The sequence below is a fragment of the Callithrix jacchus genome, chromosome 4 (assembly GCF_049354715.1).
Source record: "Callithrix jacchus isolate 240 chromosome 4, calJac240_pri, whole genome shotgun sequence".
NCBI lineage: Eukaryota > Metazoa > Chordata > Mammalia > Primates > Cebidae > Callithrix > Callithrix jacchus.
In genome coordinates, this window is record NC_133505.1 from 6,557,192 (window position 1) to 6,571,224 (window position 14,033).

The 14,033-nt window shown below is 40.3% G+C and overlaps 1 protein-coding gene across 3 annotated transcripts in view; it reads left to right on the forward strand.

The window, feature by feature from the left end:
- The window catches only part of DCDC2 (doublecortin domain containing 2), a 202,203-nt gene extending 188,556 nt beyond the window's left edge, over positions 1-13,647 (forward strand). For all 3 annotated transcript variants that reach the window (XM_008993891.4, XM_035294775.3, XM_035294776.3), the window contains 2 exons: positions 8,342-8,644; positions 13,094-13,647. In XM_008993891.4, coding sequence (XP_008992139.3) covers positions 8,342-8,644; positions 13,094-13,198 — 408 coding nt within the window. In that variant the 3' untranslated portion in view covers positions 13,199-13,647. The remainder of the gene's footprint in view (positions 1-8,341; positions 8,645-13,093) is intronic.
- Positions 13,648-14,033: the final 386 nt, after the last annotated feature.

Genomic DNA, 14,033 nt, shown 5'->3' on the forward strand with positions numbered 1-14,033 from the left:
GTAAAATATAAAATTTTCTGATTTATTGCTTTTGAGGTGATGGGTATCTTTTTATAACATTGACTGTTAGTAAACAGTGGCATGGTGATGTAATTAGAATAAATCTTGTAGAACTGTCTTTATGGCCAGAAATCATTGTCAGCAGTCAGTCCTTCCATTGTTTTCCAACTTTCAGTAAATTGACTGGTAATTTTTAAGATCAAAATGCAACCTTCATTTAAAGAGACATGATTTCAGGGTACCATTACAATGAGAACTATTAACCCAAAATGATTTTTTAAGTGGCATATTCACAAGCATACTGTGTTATACATGATTTACAGCCCTACTGTGCCCAGTCTCATCTGGGGACCAGCACTGTCAGCATCACAGAAGCTGTGAGAGAGGCAGAGCCTCCAAACTTGTGTCTCAGACTGCATTTAACAAGATCCCCAGGCGATAGTGAGGCACTGGCCTAGGAGCCACTAGGCTGGAAGTAACCCTTGAACATCCATTGAATTTAACATAAATATTTGTTTGCTCTGCACTGTATCTTAGGAAAATATTTATTACAATCCAACGGTCAAAGAATTCAAATCCTTTTATCACTACTTGAGGAATTTTATACAAGTGTACCTAACTCCCTATGCTTCAGTTTCCTTATCCGCAAATTAGGATCATAATAGTGTTTTTCTCAAATAATTGTGGTGAGGTTAGTGGAAATATGATTATGCATATGAGGTGCTTAGGCCATAGTACCAGGCACCTGGTGAGCTCTGGATAAATGTGAGCCTTGTCATCAGTGCCTTACTGAAGACACGTATGAGGCTTTTACCTGTGAGAGGTACATTTGTGTCTTACTTAAGATGAATATTCAGAGTCAGTAGGATATTCATGGTGATAGGAACAAAGATAAATAACAAAAAGCCCTTCAAGAAACCTCCAGAAGGCCTCCATAGTGCCAGGGCTGATATTTCCCCTTTATTCTATAATCATTCCAACTATTTTGGGGTATCTACTCAATAGCAATTTATATTCTTTAAAAGTACTAGAAGGGCACAGGTGAGGAGTGACAGTCACCTGAGGAAGCAGGAAGGCTTTCTGGAGAAGGTGGTTCCACCCAGGGGGAGGAAGGGCATCCTGGGTGAAGGTGTAAGGCATGGCATAGGTAATGGGATGGCACGATGGCATGGGTGATGAGATGGCATGGTGGCATGGGTAATGGGATTGCACGGCGGCATGGGTAATGGGATGGCACGGTGGCATGGGTAATGGGAGGCCCCAAGTCTGAGATCAAGGTGTTGGCAGGGTTGGTTTGTTCTCCAGCCTCTCTTCTTGGTGCAACATGAGTCAGATTGGATTAGGGCCCACTCTCATGACCTAATTTTTACATAATCGCCTCCAAATACAGTCACATTATGAGGTACTGGGCTTAAGACTTTGACATAAGAATTAGGAGAGAGGACACATTTCAGCCTAAAAAAGTGGGAAGATGGGGTTTGTCTCTGATTTGATGCTGCTTAACAGATGAAAAGGATAACATTCAGGGAGCAGAGTCAGCTTTTCAAGTCTGAGTCTGTAAGAAACATGGTCAGTGATGAGCTGACCGGGGAGAAAAGCAGAGACATGGCTCCCAGCTCCACCCAGCAGCTCCTCTGCCTCTTTATCCACTGGTTATAGATTAGGGGTCAGCCTTAGCCAGGTGCCTCGTTACTATGGTGATCGCTGTATGTGAAAGAGCTCTGAGAAGCACTGTATGCTAACTAATGTTAGGCATTATTTATTGCATCCATAACTGGCCACTGCCAGCCTGTCTTTCCAATGGAAGACAGAGTCATTTTTTGCTTAGGTGCATGTACTGATGTATGGAAGTTATCCTTGTTTAGCATCTCTTGTTTGTGCATTCGTATTACTTTTGAAAGTATTAGTAGATAGCAGTTTGGAAACAACAACCGAAAGCTACTGGATGTAAACTCGTTGTGAAACATGGATGCCAGAGAACTTGGAAGCAAAGAATAAACATAACTGAGAACGAGGATGGTCAGGCCATGTGAATCAGACCCAACGGTCTAAATGAACTAGAGATTCCCAGGGTTGGTGATAGCTCTGAGTTTGTGTGAGGGGTACCAGATTCCTCTTCAGTAGTTTTTCTACCGTGAGACAGGAGTGAAGAGGGTGGAGGAAGGGTGTGGCTTGTTTCTCTTTTGCTTCTTGTATTTCTTTTTTAATCCTAAAGAATAGTATGCAGAAGGAGTGCTCTTTTCCTTCTTTGCAGACTCTCACTGTGGTATAGATTTTTATGTGTGTGTGTATATTTGTGTGCGTGTATACGTGTGTGTGTGTGTGTGTGTCTGTTTGGATGGATGGGTGTAAAAGCCAGCGTTCCTTCTGGGGATGATTTGATTGATGTATACACTGGAAACGTCTTTAATAATTTAATGTCTGCTTCAAAGGAGATTACACCAAAAAGCACATTGCTGTTCATTTATTCATTACAGATCTGTCATAGCAGCATTCTTTTTGCCCTGAATTGTAGTGTCATTGTAATAATAAATTTTGTTCCAGACTCAGGATATTTTAAAGGATTATAAGCCTTTTAACTAATATTATAGTCTTATTTAAATTGATCATATTGGTATTTCAGCGCCATAATCTTGCATTTCTTGAAGGTGAGCTAACCAGATGTGGCTTCATTTAATGACCGCTGAAATAGCTGTGCTGGGAAAGTCTGATGGGAATGATGGGATGAGAGCGTGGTACTTGTTGTTAGTACTGGTGCTGATAATGGCTAAGAGTCAGGGCCTCAGCTTAGAACCACTTGTCTTCTTCCCTAAAAAGAAATCAGGGTATATACCAGCCGTTTGCGTTAAAAGGAGAAAAAACGTATATGTGTTTGGGAATTCTAGATAAATTAAGAGATAAGTCTGAGAAACATAAAACTAAAAATTAAAAAATAACATACTATTTTGCAATTTTAAGTGTAAATCCAGATACCAGGAAAGGAAAATAGACATTTTCTTACTCAGATGTGGTCACCTTAGCATACTTCAGCAGGCACTTGTGATGTGTCCTCAGAGAGGTGAGGACTGTATCCAGAATCCTAAACCATTACAGTGAATTACAAGTTTTTTGTTATTAATTATTTTATTAAGAAATTCTACAACTTCTCTTTAAAACAGAAAAGTTGCTCTGAGTAATAGGACAAATTTAGGCATAGTAAGGATCCAAACCATTTCTAGGAGAGTGTTTTACAGTTACTCAGTTATCAGAGGTAGTTTAAACAGAAATCTGTTGTCCATTAGTGCTGTCGTGTTTGGGGTTTGTTCTATACTGCTTCAGGTACTCTACTGGACAATCCTTACAATGTTTTCCTTCCTAGATCACACCAAAAGTCAGTGATAGAAATCCCAAAATATTTTGTTTCCAGGTCAGTAATTTTTTTTTTTTTTTTTTTGAGATGGAGTCTTGCTCTGTCACCCAGGCCAGAGCGTGGTGGCATGACCTTGGCTCACTGCAACCTCCATCTCCCAGGCTCAAGCAATTCTCCTGCCTCAGCCTCCTGATTGGCTGGGATTACAGGATTGTACCACCGAGCCCGGCGAATTTTTTGTATTTTAGTAAAGACAGGGTTTCATCCTGTTGCCCGCAGGGTGTTCTTGAACTTCCAGGCTCAGGTAGTCTGCCTCTAAAGGGCTAGGATTACAGGCATGAGCCACCATGCCTGGCCTCAGGTCAGTAATTTTTTACACAGTAAAAGTAATGTTGCCCACTGCAGATCTCATATTTTCTGGTCATTGAAAGTACATGTGAGTGTCCTTAACGTGGCAACTTGTTTGGTTATTAATTTAAGGGAAGATACTAGGACTGTGGGATAAGACTGCCTTTGGTTTATACCCTTGCCCTACCTGGTCACCTGCCCTGTGATGTGGGAAGTGTCAAGCAACTTCTCATTTTCTCTGCTTTTCTAACAGGTATAAGAAATGTAACTCATAGGGCTGTAGTGAGAGTCGCATGAAGTGCTGAGTGTGACGTCTGGCACAGAGGGGTCCTCAGCGTTTGCACTTCCATTTGCCCCTCCTTTCTCGCCTGTCACTACCTGCAAACACTGTTGACACTGACTTGTAGGAGTCTGTGGCCAAACACCCCACCTGGAAGCACTCTTTGATCTCATAGACAGTGGTATTTATCTCTGAATTGGGAACTGGGAGTACTGCCTACCACAGATGGGTGCCCTAGGCCCAATCACTGAAGCATTGAGGCCTGAGAGTCCCCTGTGTGTATCTCAGGGTCCCACAATGGCCATGTACGCCATCCTGCAGAGTCCATGGAAGGAAACTTGTCTGTGGGCCAAAGGTCCACAGGCCTTTTCCCGGCTTCTTCTGACATGTTTGTGGGGAGCCATCCACTGTGTTTTCTCTAGGCGGGTTTGTTTTTCTTTCTTCCCCCTTGGAAGTCCCCTCTCTGTCTTAGTGTCTTGGTAAAGGAAAACTCTTGACTTCCTGGTGTGGGTTCCTTTCCTGAACTCCCTACAAGTCCTTGCTCTTCAGCGATGCAGAAATATAATCTTTGGGTCAGGACATTATTTTCTGCTCTACTTTTTGTGTGGTAATATACTCATAATGCAATATTTATCATCTTTACCAGTTTTAAGTGTACGTACAGTTCAGTGGTATGAAATACATTCACAATGTGTAACCACCGCCACCAGCCAGCTCCAAAACTCTTTTTGTCTTGAAAAACTGAAACTCCATACCTATTAAGTAGGAACTCCCAATTTCTCCCGCCGTCAGCCTGGCAACCACCATTCTACTCTATGTCTCTATGAGTTTGACTGCTCTATGTGCCTCACATCGGTAGAATCATACAGTATTTGTCTTTTTGTGTGACTGGCTTATTTCACTTAGCATAATATGTCTGTTTCACCCATTTTGTATCAGGACTTTCTTTCTTTTTAAGGCTGAACAATATTCTTCCATTGTATGGATTCACTACATTTTGATTATCCCCTCATCTATTGATGAACATATGGGTTGCTTCCATATTTCCAGCTATTTTGAATAATGCTGCTATAAACTTGGGTGTACAACTATCTCTTCAAGACCCTGCTTTCAGTTCCTTGGGGTGTTTACCCAGAAGCGGAGCTGCTAGACCATTTGGTGACTGTTTCGAACTTTTGGGGGAAGGACCATACTGTTTTTCAGGTGGCTGTAGCATTTCGCTTCCCCACCAAGAACGCCCAGGAGTTCCAGTTCTCCACATCCTTGCCTTATTTTCTTCTGTTTATTTATTTATTTATTGTCATCCTGACGGGTGTGAGGTAGTATCTTACTGTAGTCTTAATTTGTATTTCCCTAATTATTAGTAATGTTGAGGATCTTTTCATGTGATTATTGGCCATTTGTATATCTTCTTTGCAGAAATGTCTATTCAAGTACTTTTCACATTTTTAAATGAGACTTTCTGTGTTGTTACTATTTTAGGTGTTCTCTGTATGTTCTGGATATCAAGCCCCTATCAGATAAATGACTTACAAACATTCCCTCCTATTCTGTGAATTGCCTTTTGACTCTGCTGGTATTGTCTTTTGAAGTACAACGTTTTATTTTTATGAAGTCCCATTTATGTATTTTTTTGTTGTTGCCTATGTCTTTAGTGCCACATCTTAGAAATCATTGCCAAATCCAGTGCCATAAAGCTTTTGCCCCAGGATTTTCTCTAAGGGTTTGTAGTTTTAGGTTTTAAATTTAGGTCTTTCATTCATTTGGAGTTAATTTTTGTATATATGTTAGGTAAGGATGCAGCTTCATTCTTTTGCATGTAGATACCCAGTTGAAAGACTGTCCTTTCCAGCACAGTTTGTTGAAAGACTGTCCTTTCCCCGCTGAATGGTCTTGGCACCCTTGTCAGAAACCATTTGACCGCATATGTGAAGGTTTAGTTCTGGACTCGCTGCTCTATTCCATTGTTCTGTACGTCTGTCCTAATCCCAGCACCACTCTGGTTTGGGTATTGTAGCTTTGCAGTAAGCTTTGCAATACAGAAGTGGAAATTCTCCAACTTTGTCCTTTTTCAAAATTGTTTTGGCCATTCAGGGTCCCTTGAGACTTGATATGAATTACAGGATGGGTTTTCTCTTTCTGCAAAAAAACGTCACTGGGGTTTTGACAGGGGTTGCATTGAATCTGTAGATCACTTTGGATAATACTGACATCTTAACAATATTAATTATTCTAATACATTAACATGGGGCATGTTTATTATGCCTTTTATTATGCCACTTATTATGTCTTTTAGATTTTCTTTGGGCAATGTTTTATAGTTTTCATTGCACAAGTCTTTTACCTCCTTTGCTAATTCCTAAGTATTTTATTCTTTTTAATGCTATTGTAAATGAAATTGTTTCTGTAATGTCCTTTCTGTTAGTGTAGAAATGCAACCCATTTTCATGTGTGATGAATTCTCCATTTTGTTTTTATGATAACATTGCTGATCTTTCCCTTGCCAGGCTCTCCTCTCCTTATCACTTCAATTGCGTGTGTGTGTGTGTGTGTGTGTGTGTGTCTCAGTGCCTTGCTAAGCTTGCTCCTTTGGAGAGAGGGTGAGACAAGAGTCTGGTGGGGATACTGGAAATGTTACTCTGTTTGTTAGAGATTGGAGACTTTTTCATTTTCGTTCATTTAGGTCACATATGTTAAACACCAGAAACTTCTTACCAAGCATTGTGAGTTATGTTCATACATCTTTTGCCTTTTAGCACCAGCTGGCAGATCCGTCCCCATCTGGACCTGAGTTTCTGTCCAGCATTCTGCATTTGTGAGGGTTCCACCCTGATGACATGCTCAGGGATAGCTAGGACTCTCCACTATTTGACCCTAAACATCCAAATAAAATTTGAACAGCTCAGACTCATGGTATCTTTTAATCTGCATAATGACAAACACTATGGTTTTTCCAATATCTAAGAACAACTATTTTTTCCCCTTCATTTAAAAAATATATATTTGGTGGTATATAATTAAATCCGAGACTTCATTTTTGACAGAAGATGAGAATTACTACTAGTTCCGACTCTTTCTTCTTCAAAATAATGTGTGGAATTTTATTCCGAACTTTCAGTCTACTCCCCTTCATTTCCTTCCTTCTTTGCTTCCCAAACTGAAAGCATTATGTTACCTTCTGTAATGTTACAGAAGTCTGGTCAGATCTTTGGTCAGGTAGATGAGATGGGCTTCTTGAGTTGAAAGGGGTGTCAGGGATAATTAGGTTCCAAACTCTCATTTTACAGGGAAGGAGAATGAAGTGACCTGTCCATTGTCAGGCAACTAAACAGAGGCAATAATGAGATCTAACATCAAATCTTTGTACCCCACCATTAAAACAAAATTGTGATTTTACTGATAGCACTGAAGAAATATGGTAGCCCCAGGAAAGAATGTAACCAATGGGAAGAGATTTCCATGTGTTTTAGGATCTATGATGTGCCAGAAACTATGACACTTTTTACAACTTTTCTCGTTTAATCTCCATGGAAGTTTTGTTACATTCTCATTTTATAAATGGGGAATCTGAAACTCACCAAAGGTAGGTAACAGCCAGTGAGTGCCTGGCCAGGACTCGAACCTGGGTTTTTCTCCAAAGTCTTGACTCTGGAAGTTGGCCTCCTGTTCCGTCTTGAAGCAGATGTATGTCTATCCAAATAACAGTAGAACAGTAAAATGTTTGACTAAGGCTTATAAAATACTTCCGCTTTATTATTCTTATAGAGAGGATGTATACTTTCTTGCCCTTCGATCTGCAGGACAATCAGTTGTATTTAGAGATAAGCTGTCAGCTTCCTTAGGCATTGTGGGGAAAGCTGTCTTTTTTCCATATCAGAAAACATGAATTCACAGCCTGGTGCCATGGCCCCCATCCTCAGCACTGAGGATGATAATCTCTGCACAAAGACTTTTTTTTTTAACCACCTCCTCTGGGCCAGGCACTTTATTAGACACTGGCCAAGGACTCTGAGGTTTGGTTTTCTGTCTGCCATGGGGAGCACTGGTTCTGGAGACACAGGTTTAGTTAAAACTCTGGCTCTTCCTGTGGGATCTTGGGCTCTCCCTGTTTAGTTTTCTCATCTGCAAAATGGGAATGATACCAATCTCAAAGAATTGTTGTGAGGGTTAAATGAGGGAATACTTGTCACATGTGGCGTATGGTAAGTACTCAGTAAACGCAAGTGCATTCTACACTGTAAAGTACTATGCAAACGTAAGGAGGTTTTACTTGACTGTAATAACTATTACATTACTATGATGTGCAGTGGAAATTTTCTGCTATGCTTCTTATTTTTTATCCATTATTCCTTTTTATCCATCAGAGGCCAGCAGAAATAGTAGATGAGGAAGAAGATGGAGAGAAGGCAAACAAGGATGCAGAACAGAACGAAGACTTTTCAGGAATGAATGGTGACCTTGAAGAGGAAGGAGGTGGGGAGGCTGCAGATGCCCCTCAGCAAGTCGAGGAGATTCTGGATCACGGTGAGGAGCGGGCAGGGCCTGCTCGTGTAAGTGGAGTCACTGATGAAGAAAATGGTGAGGAGCTAGACCAGGTTAATGACGAGCTTCAACTGGCCCCAGACGAGGAAAGAACGTCTCAAGGAGATGGCAGTGGACAAGATGAGGTATTCGTATTGCTTTTGCTTACTTACGTCATGAATGCATGAATGTGTGTGTGTGTGTGTGTGTGCATACATGCATGCATTTACAGAATTAACCAAGTGTTTAGTGCTTGTATTGAAACCACTTACGGTTGAGTATGAAAGCGTCAATACCATTTAATCACTGTATTTACCAGTTATTTCAACCATTTAACAAGTACTGCCATTGACCTGACAGTCCATGTCTGCCCTTCTGCCATTCATACATTTAGCCAGTTGTCCTTCCGTCTGTCCACCTTCTGCCTCATTTTACAAGAAAATGTACAGAGCCTTCTAAGAACATACTTAATCAAAGAAATGTAAAAAAGTAAAAATAAGTTAAGACCAGAGAAGGTAGAAACCAGAAAAGAATATCAAGACCAGTGAGACCTAGACATGAAATAAAGAATACTCTCTCTGTTATGAGTGACTTCTTTGATCTCTAGAAGTACTGAAGTCTGGTTCAATTGTTCTATTTCAAATAGATTAATCAAATTAAGCATTCAACACATCAGGCGCTTGGTAGTCCTATTTATTATACACAGAGGATAAAGAAAAATGTGATGAAAACAAAGAACAAAAAAAGTAAGACGTGGTGAAACCTCTCTCTTCCTGGCCTGTCCTCCTTCGTCTGATCCTGGAGCTGGATACTCATCAGTCATTCTTCCATGGGACAGTATGACCCCACTGCTGCCAGGCTCAAGTTGAGTCTCACAGCATAAGAGGCAGAATGTTCTCCACAATATTCTCACCATCTTCTTATCCCCTCCCTGCCTGTCTGTCCATCAGATCAAGGCCCACTTGCCTCGGCTGTAACTGTGGAAATGGGGCCTTGGTCTGCTCATTCCTAACACACACTATGATGAATGAGGTCTACTTGATGATTGGTTGTTGATGCATCTGAGTTATCTTGCTTAGGGAGAGCAAGTTTAGCAGTGGCAAATGCAGAATGTTCTGGTGGCCAGGTTTCAACAGCAGTACAAAGTTATCTGGAATTCACTATATGGCTTATTCAAACTGTTCTGAACATCTGCATGAAAATGCTCAGCATGTCTCTCATTTTATCTTTTCTCAAGGTGAGAGAATCACAGGCCTATTCTGTAAGAAATTCCCCGTATGTAGTTCTACATGGTCCTCAGTGTCATTTATATGGCAACTGTAAGAGTAGGTTTCATAAAACTCTTGGTTGTAGTAGCTTGGATGAAAGCTTACAAAATGAAATCAAAGTGTAATTCTATGTGGGACTAGGTGGTAAGATCCAAGCATGAATTTCTCCAGCGTTCTAGCTTAATTCAGTATGTGACGTAAATAGATTTTACAGAAATGGATTGCCTGTCCTTCCATCTTCCGTAAACATAGCTTTAAAAAATAATCCTGTAATTTGCAACGGCATGGATAAACCTGGAGGATATTATGTTAAGTGAAATAAGCCAACCAAAGAAAGACGAATACCACACGATCTCACATATATATGTAATCTAAAAATGTTGAACTCACAGAAGTAGAAGGTAGAATGGTTGTTACCAGGGACTGAGTATGGGGGTTGGAGAGACGTTGGTCTAATGACACAAAATTTCTGTTAGAAAGGAGGAGTAGGCCGGGCGCAGTGGCTCAAGCCTGTAATCCTAGCACTTTGGGAGGCCGAGGCGGGTGGATCACGAGGTCAAGAGATCGAGACCATCCTGGTCAACATGCTGAAACCCCGTCTCTACTAAAGATACAAAAAATTAGCTGTGCATGGTGGCGGGTGCCTGTAATCCCAGCTACTCGGGAGGCTGAGGCAGGAGAATTGCCTGAACCCAGGAGGCAGAGGTTGCGGTGAGCCGAGATGGCGCCATTGCAGTCCAGCCTGGGTAACGAGAGCGAAACTCCGTCTCAAAAAAAAAAAAAAAAGAAAGGAGAGTAAGTTCAAGAGATGTAAAACAAGGTGTCTGTAATTACTAACACTGTGTACTTGAAAATCACTAAGAGGGTAGATTCGAAGTATTCTCACCATAAAAGAGGATAAGTATGTGAGGCAAGACATAGGCTAATTAATTCAATTAAGCCATTCCACAGTGAATACATATTTCAAAACACCGTTATTTGCCAATTATAATAAATGAATACTTTTTTTTAAAGGGGAAAATAGGCTTTTGATAGGAATTGAGTATCCGTCAAGATCAAGGTTCTATAATTTGGCAATGGCCAGTGGTATGTAATGTGGGTGAATCTAAATTCTTGGGAATTCAAATGAGGAAGTGCCCTTTTTTTCTTTTGTTTTTGAGACAAAGCCTAATTAGGGTTTCTTTTTTTTCCAGACAAGGTTTCACTCTGTCATCCAGGCTGTAGTTAGTTCAGTGGCTTGATCGCAGTTTTGACCTCCCGGGATCAAGTGATCTTCCCATCTCATCCTCCTGTGAATAGCTGGGACCACAGGTGCCATAATGCCAGGCCATTTTTTTTTTTTTTTTGAGACTGAGCCTCATTCTGTTGCCAGGCTGGAGTGCAGTGGCATAATCTCGGCTCACTGAAACCTCTATCTCCTGGGTTCAAGCAGTTCTCCTGCCTCAGCCTCCCAAGTGGCTAGAATTACAGGCTCAGGCCACCATACCCAGCTAATTTTTGTGTTTTTAGTAGAGATGGGTTTTCATCATGTTGGCCAGGCTGGTCTTGGTCTCCTGACTTCCTGATCTGGCCTCCTTAGCCTCGAAAAGTGCTGGGATTATAGGTGTGAGCCACCGCACCCAGCCTTTTTTTTTTTTTTTTTAATAGGGAGGAGATCCCACTCCCTCTGTTGAATAGGCTGGTTTTGAACTCCTGGGCTCAAGCAGTCCTTTTCCCTTGGCCTCTCAAAGTGATGGGATTAGAGGCATAAGGTCCCACGCCCGGCCTAATTAGTAACAGAGCAGTTATTAACAGAGAGATTTAATCTTACTTGACTCAGCTCTTCGTTATAACAGTGATATATTTTATCTTGTTCTTCCTAAGATATTAGTGAAGGTGTATTTTAATCATACTGAAATATATAAAAAACCAAACTTATGTGGATTATAAGTTAAAATTAATAATTAACTTTTACAGAAGGACTGCTTACTAATAAAATGACTAGAAATTCCATTTACTGTGTAACATTTTGTTCCATGTAACAATTCTTGTACAAAGTGAGAGATGATTGTAGGAAAACAGCTGGAAATACAGTGAATTCACAAGAAACAATTTCCATTTATTGAGCTCGAACTTGTACTGAATTCAAGATAGCATTTGAGACATTTCACAAAGGAACAATGTGAAAGAAGACACAGCACTAGTAGTGTGTGTGTGTGTGTGTGTGTGTGTGTGTGTGTGTAGCCCGCCACCACCACTCCCAGCTAATTGTTGTAGTAGAGATGGGTGTTTCACCTTGTTGGCTAGGCTGGTCTCAAACTCCTGACCTCAGGTGATCTGCCTTCCTTGGCCTCCCAAAATGTTGGGATTATAGGTGTGAGCCACTGCACCCTACCCTACTTGGTCTTTTAATATTAAATTTGTGCACTATGACTGGTACTGGAGTTAATGATTTCAAATAATTTATAAAAATAAGTGATTAAATGTAAATATATATACATGTAACTCGATTAACTATTAAATGTATATATATTTACATTTAATCACTTATTTTCATTTATATATGATTTCTTTTTAAAATCATTTTAAACTTTTTACATACATATATATATGATTTCTTTTTTAAAGCATAAATTATGGCCTGCGTGGTTTGGGGGTCCTGGAGCTGCTCTGTCCGCCACAATGAGTGCCCTTGTGGGGACTGTGGAGCATTTAGGATTTCATAGAGCAGAGTTTGCAAACCAGCTAGTTCTAATCTCACCCACTCAGTTTTCAGTGTAGTCGGGGAAAGATGAGTTGTATATGAGACAATATCATTAGTAACAGGAGAAACCCAAGTGGCAGGAGCAATAGTTGCTGTTGGAGATATCCTGCCTCCACATTTTGATTTTCTGTCTTGTTCTTATCTACTTGATACTTGATGGTAATTGGTACCATATTCACAATGAACTTGTGAATTCTAGGAAGAAACTAAAATTAGGAGAACATCCCGGTTTCTTCCTTTGTCTCTGAAAATGCTGAACTGAAAAGTATACATATATTAAAGAAAAGCTCAAAGAGAAATAAAGAAAAAATGAGAAAAATAAAGCCTGCAGCATACAAAATGATTCTGTGCCTTTAAAGCACATAGTAGATGATGGTCCCCAAAAGAACTTTTGTACAAGTGTTGAGAAAACGGTATGTCCACTGGGTCATGATAGACACAAAAACAAAGGGAACCCAAGGAACTGTTTTTAGTTAAATGTTTATGTAATTAAATAGAATATTGAGTAATTTTTTCTTTGTAAATGTCACGACCTTTGTGAACCAAACAGCTAAATCCCTTTGTTTTGCTCTATTTTCTTCTAGGCTGATTTAGACCCTCAAAGACTGCCAAGGCCAGAAGTAAAAATTACTAGTCCACAAGAAAACGAAAACAACGAACAACACAAGGACTATGCTGCTGTGGCGTAGAAGATTTTTTAAAAGAGTGTTTGGATTGCAAGGAAAATGAAGGGTTATACTACTTGAAAGATAAGCACATAGTTATTGGTGGATAGAATGTGACACTGTGGTCAAGTACTACCTACTGAATTTTAACATTAGGAGCCTAGTGGGAGACTAGATGACTTTTAATAGCTACTAAAGCATTATTACTTACTTTTATTGCATGTGCTTTAAAAAGTCACATAGAAATGCTAAATAAGAGGGACAGAGGAGAATTTGCCATGGAACACAATTTGCCACTTGTATTTGTAAAGGATAAAAAAATAGGATCACTCTTACTATACACACTATTATACATTTAGAAGGCAGCTTATTCTAAAGAATTTTTTTATCGAGGAAGACATAGAATTTTAAAGAACTGGTAAGAGGAAAGCATGTACTGTTTTCTTAAAGCAATAAACTCTTGAATGAACAAATTGCGATTTACTTTCGGACATAATTTGGAGATGGTAATAGACCAAAATGTTTCTATGACTTGTATTTTTTCCCAGATTTTTAAAAAATTGTACTTTAGGTTCTGGGGTACATGTGCAGATCATGCAGGATTGTTGCATAGGTACACACATGGCAATGTGGTTTGCTGCCTCCATCCCCCCATCACCTACATCTGGCGTTTCTCCCATGTTATCCCTCCCCGACCTCCCCACCCTCCCACTGTCCATCCCTTGCCCCCCGCCCAACAGATCCCAGTGTGTGATGCTCCCCTCCCTGTGTCCATGTGTTCTCATTGTTCAACACCCGCCTATGAGTGAGAACATGAGGTGTTTGATTTTCTGTTCTTGTGTCAGTTTGCTGAGAATGA